Here is a 16,416-nt window from a genome sequence, read left to right on the forward strand (position 1 = left end):
CGACGCATTACCCATCTGTGCTGTCTCATTTCGCAACAACAAAATTCTCGCGAAAGCGATTTTTTTTTTTCGCTCTCCCCGCCGACTTCGCTATTGCGAGGTTCAGCTGCAGTCACGTTTCGTTCGTTTATAATGCTTTTGCGATTTGTACACGTATCACACGTGGATATTTTCCATCAAACACTTTGTGTATAAGGCGCACGTATTTGTCTTTCATCGTGTTTATTTTATTGCCCCCCCCCCCCTCCCCCCCTTGCGACAACCTTGAACGGCTGCAGTATTCACTAGTAAATATTTTCTTTACACTAAGTGATCAATTATTTGATGTAATCAGGCGCGTAGAATAATGTGCGTATCGATACGCTTTTACGTGCGGCGAGAACGAGAAAACACGTTCTGCAAACGGTGCAATGAGGAGACCGTTACAGGGACATCACGCTCCGCGCAATCAGGGCCTAAAAGTCGTCCCTGCCTCGCGTGCATCGATGACGAAGTCGTCGTCATCGTCTCCCGCTGATTCAGTTGGCGGCGGCTCGCTTCTGGCTTCGTCGCGTGCGCGGTCGTGCAGCGCGTCGTCCAAACGGTGCGCGTCCTCTTCTTCGAAGTCGTCCATCGCCGCTGGCAGTGGCTACAGCGAAAGAAAAAAAAAAGATGAATGCGACATACAGCTACAGTGCCTGTAGAAATGCGAGGGACCGAGAAATAACAAATGGCGCCTATAGAGAAAACTTATAGGAGCACTGAAATGGGACATCTTCGGCTTGTCAGTTCGTACTTCCTAGCCGCCTAAACACTACGAGAAAGACGGGCAAGTGTCAGAGTGCCCTAAATATTACTATAGTATACTTGTTGCTACGGGTACAAAGTCAAGACGGAGGGCCGGCTGATACAAACGTGCTGCATGTTAAAGAAAGAAGCAAAGAAGGATCCTCGATAAACGGGAGTAAATGGCCTCGGACCAGCTGGCCGACGTTTCCATAGGTGGAACTTCCTTTGTCAAATGTGGCCTTGTCATTGTTATCATGAGAAGCCAACAAAGGCGCCAAGGGCAACATAGGGAAAATTACTTGTACTTACTAATTGAATTAAAGAAATGATGAATGCACTTTCATTGCCATTAATTTATAATTTCTTTAATTAGATTAGTAAGTACAAGTGATTCCCCTTATGTTACCCCTGGCGTCTTTGTTGGCTTCTCGTGATATGATTAATAAAAATCGGACCCTTCGGTTAACCCCTTTCTTCTCGTTCTTGTCATCTTTAGTGTGTTAAGTTTTAAAGAATTAGTAGAATGACACGACGTGCTAAGTGACGTCACCTACTAACGTAGCCAACAAAACTCAATTGGTCGCGTCCTCCAAGAGTGCTTCAGCATGTTTTTAAACCTTGGTTAAAGTTAGCGTCTACACCCTGTATATACAAGGTTGAGGTTCATTGCTGTTGCATATGAATGAATGAATTTGTCAATGTACAATCCGATGAGCCTGCTTACCGAATCCGTGACAGACCTGTAAGCGTAACAAAAGTCAAACCGTGAGCCTTTTGAGACAACGACGCGTGCAGGCTTTAGAAATAATAATAATAATAATAATAATAATAATAATAATAATAATAATAATAATAATAATATAAAAAGCTCTCCCACTTTTATGGCCTATAGTTTCTCACTAACAATTTTTCTAAAATATTTGGAATATGATATTGGTGCTGGTCAAGATGAGTAATAGGGTTTAACATATGTATAGCAGGAAGTAAATGACACTAGTGATGCAAACAAGTACTAGAAACTGACAAGAAGAATAGGACGCTGCTATTAGGTCATTGCGACCGTCAATCAATGAATGAATGAATGAATCAATCAATCAATATGCATTGGTTACTATATATATATATATATATATATATATATATATATATATACAGATATATATATATATATATATATATATATATATATATATATGTTCGTTGACTTAAGAGTTATTTTCCTAATAATTACGTGAAAGCGAACAAGCCACTTCTTGAACTAACTAATGGAACGATGTAACGACGTGCGGTAAACCATTTCAATCTTTCGCTGCAACGCACGAAAATGAAAAATAATCCACAAGTTAGTGCTTTATACGCGTGGTAAGTATAGCGGCACGCGGATAAGGCAGATTGTGCGGTGAAACCACGTGAGCCTATCGTGCTAGCGATGTGCTGAAGGGCATTGAATAGCGTTACGCGAAAGTTCATAAGGAAGTATACAGTCAAAACGCGATAAAAAGAAAGCCCACATGGCCTTCCTCTTGAGGTAGGCACGCGTCCAATCAGAGAGAATCAAGGTCACATGCACAACGCATTGCCTGCAACGTCACCATTTGGTGCACGTGGCCTGGATAAATCGTCCAATGCAGACCAGGCGATAGCGCCCCCTGGGTACACTTTACCCTGGGAATGCACCGCGCATTAAAAAAAGAAAAAAAAAAGAAGAGAGAGAAGGCGGGACTTGTGACGTCGATGTGACGCAGTCCTTGTGCTCTGTTATGGGAGAAGACAGGGAAGACGTGTGACTTGCGAACGCTAACCAAGGAAAAAGGAGCGAGTGTCTACGTTGGCGGGGTAACTTCGCTCCTGGAAGCATGACAAAGCAATGTATCAGTTTATCCTATCTGCATTCATATATTAACCAATTTGAAAAATTCTTGCAGTAAAACGCTCCCCAGACGGCAGCATACAACTTCCAGTGTATTGGCACCAAGATTCACACAGGTCTCGTGTGTCCCTTGGTACCAGAGGCAGGCCAGACGTGCTCGTTATGTTACCGACCCTGCGCCACCGGCCTACCTTGCCGAGCTTGCTGCCATACGAAATGGCTTGGCCGCGTTGCTACCTACTGTTCAAGCTGCTCGATGCTATCAACTCATCATTCGCGCAGACTCTACTCAAGCCATCCACGACATACGTAGGGTATCTCGGTCCACTCTATTCTCAGATAGCATTCGCCGTCTTGCTGCCACTACTAATATCCTCATACGCGTACAGTGGGTGCCTTGAGCAGCCCTGCCGGGTCTCCTTGAAGCAGATATGGCAACCCACCCACAGATTATAACATACCCGCTTCCACATTTTCCTGAAGACGCCTGTGGACGGCTGATCCGGGAAAAGGAAAACCTCCGACGTACCACACGAGCTCTCATACCTCCGTGTGGGTCACTCCCTGGTGGGTTAACCCGCCGAGAGGAGGTTGCGTTAAGGAGGCTACGTGTCGGGGTCGCACTCACCCCGTCTTTGACCGCTCTCTGGCAACAACAGTACCATGGTCCTTACGGCTCATCGTGCCCATTTTGCAACACAGAAATCCAAAATGTGACAGTGACACACCTATTATGGACGTGCCCAGGACTTCATCTAGGCCGTCTCCGCCACCTCCGCGCAACAGGCCTTCGGCCTGGCCGCCCACCCGACGTTGAACGTTGGATTCATGGACCACATCATCGTTCACTCCTAGATTTTTTGCACGAGTCGAATCTGTTCGTGTATTTTTAACATCCTTTGTATTATGCCTAAGGGCATGCTTTCGAATTAAAAAAAAAAAAAAAAAAAACTTCCAGTGTACGACCATAATTTGCAATGGGGCCTGGTGAGCATATCGAGCGCTTTCGTGAGGTGGACGACAGTACCTACTTTAAGTAATTTATCGGCAATACTTAACTTCATTTTCAGCAACATTAAGTAGGGCGAATTCCGTTAATTTTTCTTTCCTATGGCCACGTTGCACCTTTGTGTATACAGTGTGTTTCTCGAAATATTTATTGAGCCTACAAAGCAAAGCTCTTTCGACCAGCTTTGGCGCGAATGCTGTCAGAATACGGATGGGCCGACAATTATATAATCTCATTCTGTTGCCATTCCTAGAAAATGAAATGATTTTTGAACTTTTAATCTCGAAGGAAACCATCCATTTTCAAGGATATATTTGATAACATCTGCCGAGGGACGAGCTAGCAATTTTAGAACAGTGCTTTATAAGTTGAACTGAGATGTCAACGTCACCAGTTGACATCGTGTTTCTCAGTACAGTAATTATTTTGCTCAATTCCTCGTCAGTTATAGGGTGAAAGAAAAATGAATGTCGTTCGATATTGAATAAAAATAAATATTGTACGGTAATCAAGTAACTTGCGCAACTATGGATGGTTGTTGAGTTTATTTTGGCACTCTTTGCTCGAAATACTTCATTTTATTTTATTTTTTCTCCCCAATCTATCAAAGCGTGCCTCTTTCGACGAAACCCTGTATTTCGACTAAGCTGCTAACACAGAGACATCCGTTTTTATCTTCATATTGTACAAAATATATTTTCGACTGCACTGTTGTTCTTCATATTTGGAAGGAAGACCAATATTTTTGTGCCAGATCATTCAGTGCAACACTTGGCACCAATATTTCCCTGTTAAGAAAGAAATAACTTCATTTTATGTCCAATGTGTCATCAACTGGTCGCTTCGGTCTCCTGCTGTACAGAAAGCTATAGCCTTCGAGATTGGCTTCCACTACTGGCTATAGGTTATGCGACGTGGACGTGACTAGAGGCGAAAAAAAAAAAGAACGATAAATATTAATTCGAATTTTTTTATTCACCAACCAGGAAATTGACTGTTTCAGGTGTAATACTGGATGACCCGCACCATACGCATGACCAAAAAAGGCGATCTTGCAAAGAGAGAGCTACGCGCCCCAGTAACTGCAAGAACCTTTGTGTGTGTGTGTGTGTGTGTGTGTGTGTGTGTGTGTGTGTGTGTGCGTGTGTGTGTGCGTGTGCGTGTGCGTGTGCGTGTGCGCGTGCGCGTGCGTGTGCGCGTGCGCGTGCGCGTGCGCGTGCGCGTGCGCGTGCGCGTGCGCGTGTGCGTGCGTGGATCTTAAGGGGGAAAGACATTTGTGCATCTTGTCGTTTTTATTTCGTTCTTTTTTACTGTTGCCGTGGAAGTGATAGTGAGAGTCAGCTAGTGAGAGCCTCTCTTCAATAAAGCACAGAAAAAATAACATTTAGGAAAACAAAAACACAACCGTTTGTGCTACATCTCTTTACGTTTGGTGACGTGTCCTTGCAGCACCTATAGGCTTATCTTAAGCACGTAGACTGCGCGTGAAGTTTAGAGTAATTGAAGAACGTGCACTTACCCGAATGTATCTGTTAATTGCACACAAATTTTCAATATTACAATATCCGCCACAACATCACAGCATGCACCGACACAAAAGACAACACATTATTTTTTTCACAGTATAGGCAAAGAGAAAATACACCATAATGCAGTTTTCTTCAAACTGTAGAGACTTTCGACAGAAAACTGCGTTGCACGAACAGGAGGACATTATTTGCACGAGACATGTGGAAATTCATAATCGATCAATTAAGAAAACTTCTGTAAGCAAAGCATGTCTGCGCCGTAGACTGTTATTTGGTCCGACGAATAAAAACTGCTGAAAGGGAGATGGAAACGGGAAACTTACCATTTTCTGTGGACATGGTATCTGCTGTCCACCTGGAAGTAGCTCTCGACGATGCTGCAGAGACATCATTGAAAACCCCAGGCGTGAGAAGCGGCCAGTGAAAGCTAATTGTGCAGAAACCATCGACGATGATTGTCAATACAAGCGAACAGCCGAATGCTCGGAGAAGGCTTGACGGCGTATAGATGCTGCCGAGAGGATATTTGGGGCAGCGTTTGTTGTTTCATTGCGTAATTATGTAGACCCTTTTCGGTGTAAGCGTGTATATGGACAGATTTACGCCCTTCTTCACTTTTATGGTTGTAAATTATGTTATTGTGCACAGGGAGACGGTTATATATACTCACATGAACCGATGAGCACGTAGATGGTCAGTGCGCTGATCAGGGCGACCGTTATGCACACCGCCAGGCACAGCTGGACCGGGAATGGGCGCGACTCCTCGTCCTTCTGACTCCGGCGCTTGCTGGGTGGTCGACACGGTTAGGCTTAGCGGGGCACGCGTTCAAATTCCCGCTCCGAGGGTTTCGCCCCCGGATTTTAAGTTTTCCTCGACGATCTACATAGCTCTGCGAACTTCTTGGAACGCAGGAATCTTTCAAATCTGCATTCATTTCCTAGCAGAATGCGTTGTTGGGCTGGTTCATTGTAGTTGGAATTGCGCCTGTCTTCTTCCTTGTGATTGTCTACAAAGCGCATCTAATCTTTCCAAATTTATTTCCTAGTTGTCTTCACGATTACTCGTTAAAGGTAGATATACTGCGTATTAGGGTGGAAGCTTGGGCCGAGTTGTCCGTATTTCACATTTAACGGCGGTATTGCGCTTAGCGCGCCAATCTAGGAAACGGGACAGAGAAAAGAGGACTGTACTGGAGCCCGATGCACTAGAAATGTAGCGTATCACAGGGAGGAGCTTGGGCGTGTTGGTCGTATAACTCATAACGGCAGTATTGCGTAGCGTGCGAGTGCAGGAATACAGACAGAGAAGAGTAAATAGCGTTTAATAGCGTTATTTACTAATAGCGCCAACTATACTTCAATAGCGCCCACTTGTACATAAGAGCGCGCCCGGTTCATCTCCTGAACGCAAAGCTGTTTTGCTGCTGCATTGCGGCGTTCTGGGGCTGCTGCTGATGGTGCTGGCTCAGCGCTGCCTTCTCCTTCACAAGGGCCCGCGCAGCACGTTGCTGAGCTGCGCGCAAAGCCTGTGCTTCTCCTCCTTGAGCGTGACCAGCTGCTTCTCCGACTGCTGCAGCTGGTCGCGGACCTCCTCGAGCGTCATCGCGTCCTGGCGACGCTTCGGTTCCCGCTCGCCTCGTACTCGCTCCGTGGCAGCGTCGGCCTCCCGTTCCTGCTTGCTCTTTTCGCGCTGTCGCATGATGTGCTTCTTGAGCGCGGCCCTCATGGCCGTGCTCGTCTTGGGATGTTCCACCGGCGCTGGCACGGTCACGTGGCAGTCACGTGGCAGCGGTGTCGATGACCGGAACGGGGACCCGCACTTACGCAGCGACGGTGGCTCGCTCGGTTTCTTCACCTTGCTTGCGCGTACGATCGACAACCTGAAGACAACGCGAAAGGTCACAACCTAAACCTCCTGTTGAGAGCGCTAAAGTGCAAGAGCGCTAAATAGCGCTCTCTACTCTTCTCTGTATTTTTTCCTGCATCCTCGCGCTATGCAATACTGCCGTTATGAACTACGACCAGCTAGCCCAAGCTTCTATACCCTAATACGTCCCATTTCTCATACATCGGACTCCAGCTCTAGCGCTCTTTACTCTTCTCTGTCCTCTCATTCGCGCGTTACGCAATACCGCCGCTATGAGGGTACACTGTGTTCCTAACGTGCGCATGGTGATAAAGAAAACGCTCAGCGAAATGGCACCTCTGCTCTAAATACGAGCGGGGACGAAGCAGTGGCATAGGGGGGAGTCTCTGACATTGCCCCCGTGACACGATCTGCTAAGTTTAGCGGGCAACGTTCTGTTTACTGCGCTATACTGTGACACAAAGGACAAAAAAAAAAAAAGGCGCTGACACACATGTGCACATGCGAGTCAATCTCCTTTGCGTCCTTTGTATCACAGTACAGCTACAGCGTTCTAGAAGCCTTCTAGTACACCGTAGTGCAGCGCTGTAAACAGAACTACGTGATACCAGTGCAACTAGCCCTAGTTGAGGCTTTATTTAGCGAGCAAAAGAAATAAAAGTATAAGCAGCAGTACCGCATCAGAACAGACGGACGTCGATATCAAACTCTTTCTTTTTTCTTTTCTGCAGGTCGCCATATCTTTAGAAGTTAATTTTTGAGTTACGCAAAGTTATACATATCTCTCCTAGAAGCATGATGTTTCAACTTTTATTAGGGAACGTAAATCGAGACTTCTCACAGCGCAGAATTAACTTGAAGAGAGGCTTATTTTCGCGTCAAAGCAGACTGACGAAACAGGCGTATCTTGGGGCCGCAGGCTCACTGATCCCGAGGTGCGGGAGAAACCGCCTATACGCTACATTCCGCGTGGCCTTCGATATTGTAACGGGACAAAGGCGCGCCGGTGCAATCTCGGAGGCCACACATTAAGCGCAATAAGAACGTGCACGTGACGGTATGTGCAGCCTCTTTCGACTGAAGTAAGCCGACGACTCACCGCATGATTTCGAGGGAGTCGAGCTTTCCGCTCTTGAAGTGGTTGGCAATAGCATTCATCTGCGAATAGACAATGGGAGATGAACATACACGATGAAAACGTAAATAAGTTTCATAACGGGACGTATGGCCTCCGAGAGCGGTCACCGCTCGATCTCGGAGGCGATGCGTGACGTCCCAAAGGTGTGGGGAAAGAAGCACAGTGGCCATTGTGGGTTACAGACCATAGAGGCCCTATAACAAATCATAGAGAGATATGGTGGCACTATAGTGTCGATGCGGCCTTCAGCATTCAGGAGAGGAACTTAATAGATGCATAACCGATGCAGTTCACATGTTTGTGGTCTCTGTAAACATGCGTAAATATGGCGCATTTTCTAAACGTTAACGATTTTCGCCAGCTTCTGTATAAAAAACTAGGCCATTTAATTCTGCACCCTAAATTCAATTCTACCTCCTAAGATCTTAGCTTTCTCCAATACGGCAAATCTTATTCAAGTCACTTCAGCTTGTTTAATGAGAGCACTTCTGCTTTTCAATTGCATACTTAAAAGGCTCCTGCAAGGCCCTGCCGTATATTTTGATTATACACCGTAAGTCCTACAGAAATATGCAGTAAATGTTCTACCGCAATAATTTTTAAGTGTTCGGTATGAGCGGACATATAATCAAATGAAATGATGCGAAATAGTGCGAGGACGCAGGCTACCCTCCCCCATCAAGAGCTCTCTCCCCCTGCCTCGACCAGCGCCACCAAGCGGCATACACTCATGAGGTCATTGCAGCGCGAACTCTCTCTATTGCTTATATGTTTTAGTTCACGCTGCTATGACCTCATGATGCAAGAACAGCTTGTTCAATCTTTCACTTTACTAATGTATTCCTTCCTTGCCTTCTGCCTTATCACAGCCGGTTGTCCACGTCACAAAAACAGAAAAACTGTTCATTGCAACACAACAAAAGGCTGACGGTTCATTTTATGGAAGCATCGCTACTGAAACAAAGATAGACGTAGAAACAGAACACGCACACTCGTCGCTTTTTCATTTGTACACAGTTTTTTTTTAAACCTTACATAATCTAAAAATATCGCCTGTGGCATATAACACGAACATACTCATTGAGCTGGACTATCCTAGAGATCGACATTACTTACGCTGGAAATGAAAAATGCGCAATTCTATAATTAACAAAATTAAACTAATCAGATCTTAAACTAATCGCATTAGTGCACATATTGCAATATACGAATTTAAGCCAATGGTCTCACAGTAAGGAACATTCTCGTGCAACGAATTCCAAAAATAACACCAGTTTTCAATTAAGCGCGATTAAACGTGCGGTAAAAATGCACTGTTCTACTTACACACAAAAAGATCTCTTATTGCATTCATGCCCAAAATGACTTTAACACCAATGCCTTTCGTCGAAAACTTTGGGAACACATGTCTTGAAACTGGCGTCATCCTCATAATTCGGTCACAGCGGGTATGACTTGAGAACTTGCCAGCTACAATTAGTGAATTGCAATATGCAAGATAAATTGTTTTAAAAGTCATTTATTAAAACTTTGTGAATTAATCAAAATATTGTTTTTGATATTGCGTGAAAATAATGTCCGCCTCTGAGAGTAATGCGAATCAAAAAGGACGAGTGTGCTTCATGTCATGGGTGATTTTAAAAAGTTCTCTTACCGATCAAAAGAACCTTGTATATGCTAACATTTTTATGCATTAGCATTCTTAGGATACTTCATGTAGTTCCCGGTATCTATGTCCAGACATAGCAATTTTCCTTTCCAACTAGCATCACTCGGTGTGTGCAACTGGGTATGCGCCGATCTTCAATGAACTTTTTCATCACTGGTAGGTGTGGTTCTCTGGTGGCGGTCACTGCAGGTATATGTACTGACAGGAAGAAATGCAACCGTTTCCATGGCAGTTTGAAACGGAAATATATATACCCTATATGAACTGCAGTTGCGTTTGATCCGCGGTTGCGCCGCTTCTTACTAAAGACGAGTCACGTGTAAACATGCTGCGCTGCTTGCACTGACCGAGTTTCGCGGACGGTGTTCTGTGCATATCACTACATGACTACACATGTTGTGGAATCGCACGTTCGGTAACACTTCGGTACCTCGGATCGTTCTGTCAGGTCACTGCTCGCTGCAGGCCAATAGCTTCTTGACGTACCGCTTACGAGGCAGACTTTTGGCAGCGAACTCTCGTAACTCAATCGATAGAGAGTTTTAGGTTAGGGGACGCAAGCGGCTTGCGTACGCAAGAACTAGGGGCCACGGTACTGCGCATGCGCAGACACCTACGTATGAGTCTGCGCATGCGCAGAACCATCGCCCCTAGCTCTTGCGTACGCAAGCCGCTTGCGTCCCCTAGACTAAAACTCTCTAATGGCATAGCCAGGGCGCAAGGGAAATGTTTTCCCCCCCAGCTTCTCGCACACGTCCCACACTTCGCTTTGCATGTGGCCCGTGACGTCATGCTGTTTACGAACGGAAGAGGTTCATTGTACACACGTCATCAGATAACTTAATCGCATTAACGTCGTTAACCATCTTTGAGGGATAGGTGCGTTCCCAATTTTCTCGTTGTCAATATAAAGATTAGTTGAGAGCTTAGCGCATGACCTGCTTTCTTTAGTTCCTTCTGTATTCGTCTCAACGGCATTCCTGCCATGTGCAATGGTCCAGGTAACATTTACGCCACGACGTACACCGCCTCGTGTTTCCTCTCCCTTCTTTTCCTTCTTGCTGCGTGATCGATGCATTTGCCGAGGTTTCTCGCGTTCTGCGTTTCGCGCGAATCCCCGACGTATTCGCGACACTGACTGACTACTCGGGAGCCGTGGGCGATCCGGGTGCGACGCAGAGGCGACATCGGTGACGTCATCTCTGCTGGCGGGGGAGAGTGATTCCTCCGAGGAGGAGGGCGCACGGGCTTATGTTTGAAAATTTCAACCGTTTCCGCAGTGCGCTTACATAGGCGTAATAACCTGGATACAGAATCCTCACCGCGTGATTCGCGCATCGCTTTTGAGACCTGTTCCCGATGCACAAACGTGGCGAGGACCTTTTTAGGAGGAAGTTTTTCCTCGTGGGCTCCTAAATGAATGGGAACGCCGAGATCGCTTTGCTCAGCGTGCGCCGCATAGGAATTTGATGAATTGTGTTACATTTAAACGAAGGAAAGTTACCATCCACTGATTGCGTGGAGAACAATTGATATTTAGGTAATTAATTTTTAAAAGAAACTGTTGAAAGTCACAAAAGAAGAGAGAAGAAAACGCTATGTAAACTGGATAAAAAGTTAAATTCTGGCGTTTTACGTGCCTAAGGCACAATATGATTATGAGGCACGTCATTGTGGGGGAATCTGGATTAATTTTGACCACCTGTGGCCCATCAAAATGCGGCCACCGCAGCCGGGATTTGACTTCGGTACCATGTGCTCTGCAGAGCTACTCAGCCACCACGGCGGGTTAAAGCGGAAAAAATTGATGTATAATACGCCGCCCTGAATTATACCAACAATTGGTAAGTATGATTCCTGCAATACCTTCGTAAACCATTGTAACAATCTCACGTAATCCGGACACTCATATATCACTGCTGTCCACTTCAGGTGCTCTGATAGAAATAACTCACGGAACTGCCATAGCTGGTTTCGGTACTGAGTTACGGATTTGTAAGCTGTGTGCGTCGTTCTTTCTTAGTGCCGACTATTAGCAAAGTTTGCAAAAAGAAAGAAAGAAAGGGAAGGGGAGGGCTTTTCAACCAATGTTTTGCTTGCTTCAGTGGGTAGGATACAGATCCCTCTCGAATGTTATAAATTACTCAAACCGGTTTAGCGGTTGTTTAACGAGAGAGTGTCTACGTTTTCCACGCATACTTGATTGAGTGGGTAAACCTCTGAGCGCACCGGACTGAGGAGCGCGGCGACGATTCCCTTCGAAGGCGCGGATGCTTTCCTCTTGGTCTGCGGTTCTTCTGGGGACACCTGGGTCGCTTCGGCGGAAGGACTGAACGTGGTGGTCTTGGTGGCGTCGCCCTTCCTTTTGCCACCAGCGTCCGTCAGGATCGACCGGAGGTCCTGGCCGTCTCTTCTGTTCAAAAATGAATGAATGAATGAATTGGTAAATGAACCAATCGATCGGCCGACCGACCGACCGACCGACCGACCGACCGACCGATCAATCAATCAATCAATCAATCAATCAATCAATCAATCAATCAATCAATCAATCAATCAATCAATCAATCAATCAATCAATCAATCAATCAATCAATCAATCAATCAATCAATCAATCAATCAATCAATCAATCAATCAATCAATCAATCAATCAATCAATCAATAAATCAATCAATCAATCAATAAATCAATCAATCAATCAATCAATACAGATAAGGTGCCAGAGTACGGATAGGGCAACGAGTGCTAATCACCTGGATGCACGAAGCGCGCTGTCGGCCGTGGAAGACCCAGCTGGCGCGGGGCCGGCAGGAGGTGCTTGCGGTCGCTTCTTAGAACTGGCGGCCTGCATCGTGAACTGACGTCGTGGGCGCCGCTAGAAGCTAGGAAAGCCGTGCCCAACAGTGACGGCGAGCACTACGTGTCCGTCGGGAGAAAATGTCCGCTGCCGTTGGAGGGACACGCACGCGCTGACCAAATGATTGTTCTCCTTGATGATGATGGTCCCTAAGTATGACACGTACGCACAGTCGTATATGAATGAGTAATCGGATGGTTGGAGAAATAATAATAAGCGCAGTATTGAAACCAAGAGGTGAAAAAAAAAAAAAAAAGATAAAACTGGTCTTGCGTTTCAAAAGCTCCGTGCTCCGAAGAACGGCAGTAATGTGAGGACTGGACTAGGTAGACAGCGGTTAAAAGCGCTAAGAAGGTATAAAAGTGAACTTGTCATGGAGCGCTGTAAGCTGGAACAAAGGACAGAACGCATGCGCAGTCCGCAACACAGCAGCTACTAGACTGCGGCTACACTGAAGCTGCGCGAGCGACAGCGTTGCCAGGGTACGTCATGGTGAGCCCTTCAGTCGCGCACCGGTTAAAAGCACATCCTCTGTCGTCGAAGCCCAGAAGTCGCCTGGTTTAAATGTGGAGCAAAAACGCACACCTACTTGCGCGGCATGTTGCGCAAGTCGAGTCACATCACGTCGCCTATGTTGCGTCACACTGGTACAAGGTGATGTGTGAAGTGCGCGGAACAGTGCCGTGATAGGAGAAGAGAAAGAGGAGGACAACTGATTGCTCGCGCGGAGATAGATAGATAGATAGATAGATAGATAGATAGATAGATAGATAGATAGATAGATAGATAGATAGATAGATAGATAGATAGATAGATAGATAAATTTTATTAAAAGAATAATCAGAAAAACCGCTAATGGTCGGGGCCCTTAGTCCAGGGCTCCGCTGGCTCTTGCCATCTTCTCAGCTCTCTTAATCAGCTTGAGCTGGTCGTCGCGCACTGAACTCGCGCGGAGGCGAGTTCAGTGCCGAATGGAAGACGACGACGTCCAGCAGCGTCAAGCACGCGAACGCTCGGCGCAAAGATAAAAAAAGGAAAATGACCGAATCGGAAACATGCACGGTGTTCCCTGGGGCCAATCAGGAGAAGAGAAACCGGCCAGAGTGGCAGAAAAATGAGGCGCGCTGGCGGATGAGGGGGAGAGTTCGAGGAAGCGACGCAAAGGTGAAGATCGGCCGCCGGACCGGGAGCTGAAGACTGGCCGTCTGCTTCCGGACCCGAGCCACCGGGGCTTCGCCCGACCGGGGCCGCCTGCCATCCTGTTCCCAGGGATCGCTACTCTTCCCGAGCACGGTCTGCGAACTACTCTACCCGAGGCCGGTGAAATTCTGAGCCCACAGGCAGAGTGCGAGCAGTCGGGCTACGGGCCCGAGTTTGCACCCGGTTGCCTGGCCGAGACGCCGCCCACATCTTCCCGTGCCACCAAGCCGCCTGCGTCCCCTACACAAGCCGGAGTTTCACTCTGGTCGTTGGTTCATCGGTCAACTACATCGGCATTGTGGTGACACCAACGCCACTTCTTTCACTGCCTCGTCTCCGCCCCTCCGCGTCGAACTGTTGCGTGCACGCTCACACTCATGATCTGCCCCTAACTCGAGTGCTGTGGCTACTGTTATAGTTCTTAGTGTATTTTGTTTCTGGTTATGAATTCTTCATTGAGTGGTTATTTTATGTTTCTATTTTCGTTTGTTGAATTAAAAGTGTCGTGTGCCTTTTGGAAGAACCGGCTTTGTCCTCAATTGAGTTCTCGGAGGCTTCGCCTCAGGAAACTATCTGGAACAATTAAAGGAACCTGTATCACAGAAGGTAACACTGCGTAACTGACCAATCAGACCAGATGAATTGTACGGCCGTTAAGCCGGTGGCATGTACAAAGTGCAGGGGCTTCACAGGCGAAAGTGGTACGGCACAAGCATAAAAGCGAAACTGAGTTAGTGTAAGACACACTTTAACGCCAGCGAAGAGTAAACAAAGTCGCGCCTGACACCTCGCAAGGCAATGGCACTTCGAAGTAAGAAGTTGTTCATTACTGATAGGAAGGGCCTGCATGTCTGCACTATTTTACAAATATAGCAGACAATGGTAGAAAGGCAACGACAGAGGTTACCATTGCTCGCATTCGCGGCCATATCTACGACGCATATGAACAAAAGATATAGGTACGCACCCTGTAATTGCAAGTAATTCCTGTACAGGTACCCTCTAATCCCAAGTGATTAAAATTAAATTATGGAGTTTTACGTGCCAAAACCACTTTCTGATTATGAGGCACGCCGTAGTGGAGGACTCCGGAAATTTCGACTACCTGGGGTTCTTTAACGTGCACCCAAATCTAAGTACACGGATGTTTTCGCATTTCGCCCCCATCGAAATGCGGCCGTCGTGGCCGGGATTCAATGCCGCGGCCTCGTGCTCAACAGCCCAACACCATAGCCACTGAGCAACCACGGCGGGTAATCCCAAGTGACACTTAAGCCTCATATATTTATGTAGAAAATATGATGCAGTACTACATGGAGGGCATCGTAGACGTGAATCTATTTACTGCAGAATGGGCATAGTGCTACGATGGCACGAAACCCTCTCTTCCTCCCTACGGGTTACATGCTTCTCGATCTATCAGTGGAGAATGTCCACCCGCCGACCAAAAAACAAGGAACAGAGCAAAAAGCTAGTCGATAAGAAAACGATTGTAGCTAGACTTGGCTAAGTCTACAGTGTTTATACGAGTGTTAAGGTTGCTAATATTTTAATGATATCCGCATTCTATGGAAAGTTCACCCAAGAGAGTAAGTGATTGAGTGCGTACGTGAGTACGTGCGTGTGTGTGCGTGTGTGCGTGCGTGCGCACCTCTCATGCAAACTAGGGTCACTGGGTATGTGTCATTGGGAAGTGGATCTCCGTTTTTTGTGCGACGAGACGTTTCTGTGGCGCCAGCTTGGTCGTACCCAGTACCTCCTTTTTGTCTTTTGAACGCAGCCACGCCGCAATAGAAGCGAGCACACCAGCATGACTGTGCTCACTGTGGCAAAGACGTCATCTCCAGACATGACTCCTATTGAGAACGACAGGCAACAGCCGAAGAACATGAACACGGCGCCGATCTGTCAGCAAAAGATTAAAAAAAAGCGCGCGACATCTCCAATTTACACGGAGAGTTCGAGAAGGGGCGAGGAGACTATGCTGTCACGTGACTGCCGCAGCGACTGGCCGCCAGTTGGTGTGGCCGCTCTAGCGCAGCTGAGTTTTGCCGCCGGTGTCACGCAGCGCGTTTTTTCCACTAGTGTGTATGTACTTTAACCTTAGTACGTTTGCAGCGCCTCTAAATACACTAGCACTGTTTTTCTGAAGAAGAGATCTTAGGTGACATGACGGGCGTTTATCGTTTGATTGAATTTTGCAACTATTTTTAGTAAAAAATAAAGCAGTTTCGAGCTTATCTACTCGCAAGATGTATGAAAATGTAGGAATCAACGAGACAATACGCGAGAATCAGTCTACGAGTAGGTAAAATGAACTGTACTGGCTTAAGTGGCGCCAACACAGCCCAAAATTAAACAAATTGCGTTGTACTCCTGTAAAGGATGCACCGCCGTATATATACCTATGGTGAGGAAAAGCCGCCGTAAAGCACACTCTAGCTATATAGAGTAAGTTCGCGTGGACTAAGCAGGGCTCGCGCGAGGCAATGCTGTCTTTAAGAC

General features: G+C 46.6%; 1 protein-coding gene across 2 annotated transcripts; it reads right to left on the reverse strand.

Annotated features, from left to right (window-relative positions):
- Nucleotides 1-268: 268 nt before the first annotated feature.
- LOC126525611 (uncharacterized) lies at nt 269-14,346 on the reverse strand. 2 transcript variants are annotated; one of them, XM_072289906.1, is made up of 7 exons: nt 12,608-14,346; nt 12,082-12,265; nt 8,145-8,203; nt 5,847-5,965; nt 5,500-5,553; nt 1,493-1,508; nt 269-628 (listed from the first exon to the last, which is right to left on the reverse strand). In XM_072289906.1, exons 1-7 carry the CDS (start codon nt 12,703-12,705, stop codon nt 367-369), a joined length of 792 nt encoding a protein of 263 aa, XP_072146007.1. In that variant the 5' UTR covers nt 12,706-14,346; the 3' UTR covers nt 269-366. The 2 variants fall into 2 exon arrangements, with proteins under 2 accessions (XP_072146007.1, XP_072146008.1); XM_072289907.1 differs by lacking the exons at nt 269-628; nt 1,493-1,508; nt 5,500-5,553; nt 5,847-5,965 and adding an exon at nt 6,482-7,058.
- Nucleotides 14,347-16,416: the final 2,070 nt, after the last annotated feature.

The sequence above is a fragment of the Dermacentor andersoni genome, chromosome 8, assembly GCF_023375885.2.
Source record: "Dermacentor andersoni chromosome 8, qqDerAnde1_hic_scaffold, whole genome shotgun sequence".
Taxonomy (NCBI): domain Eukaryota; kingdom Metazoa; phylum Arthropoda; class Arachnida; order Ixodida; family Ixodidae; genus Dermacentor; species Dermacentor andersoni.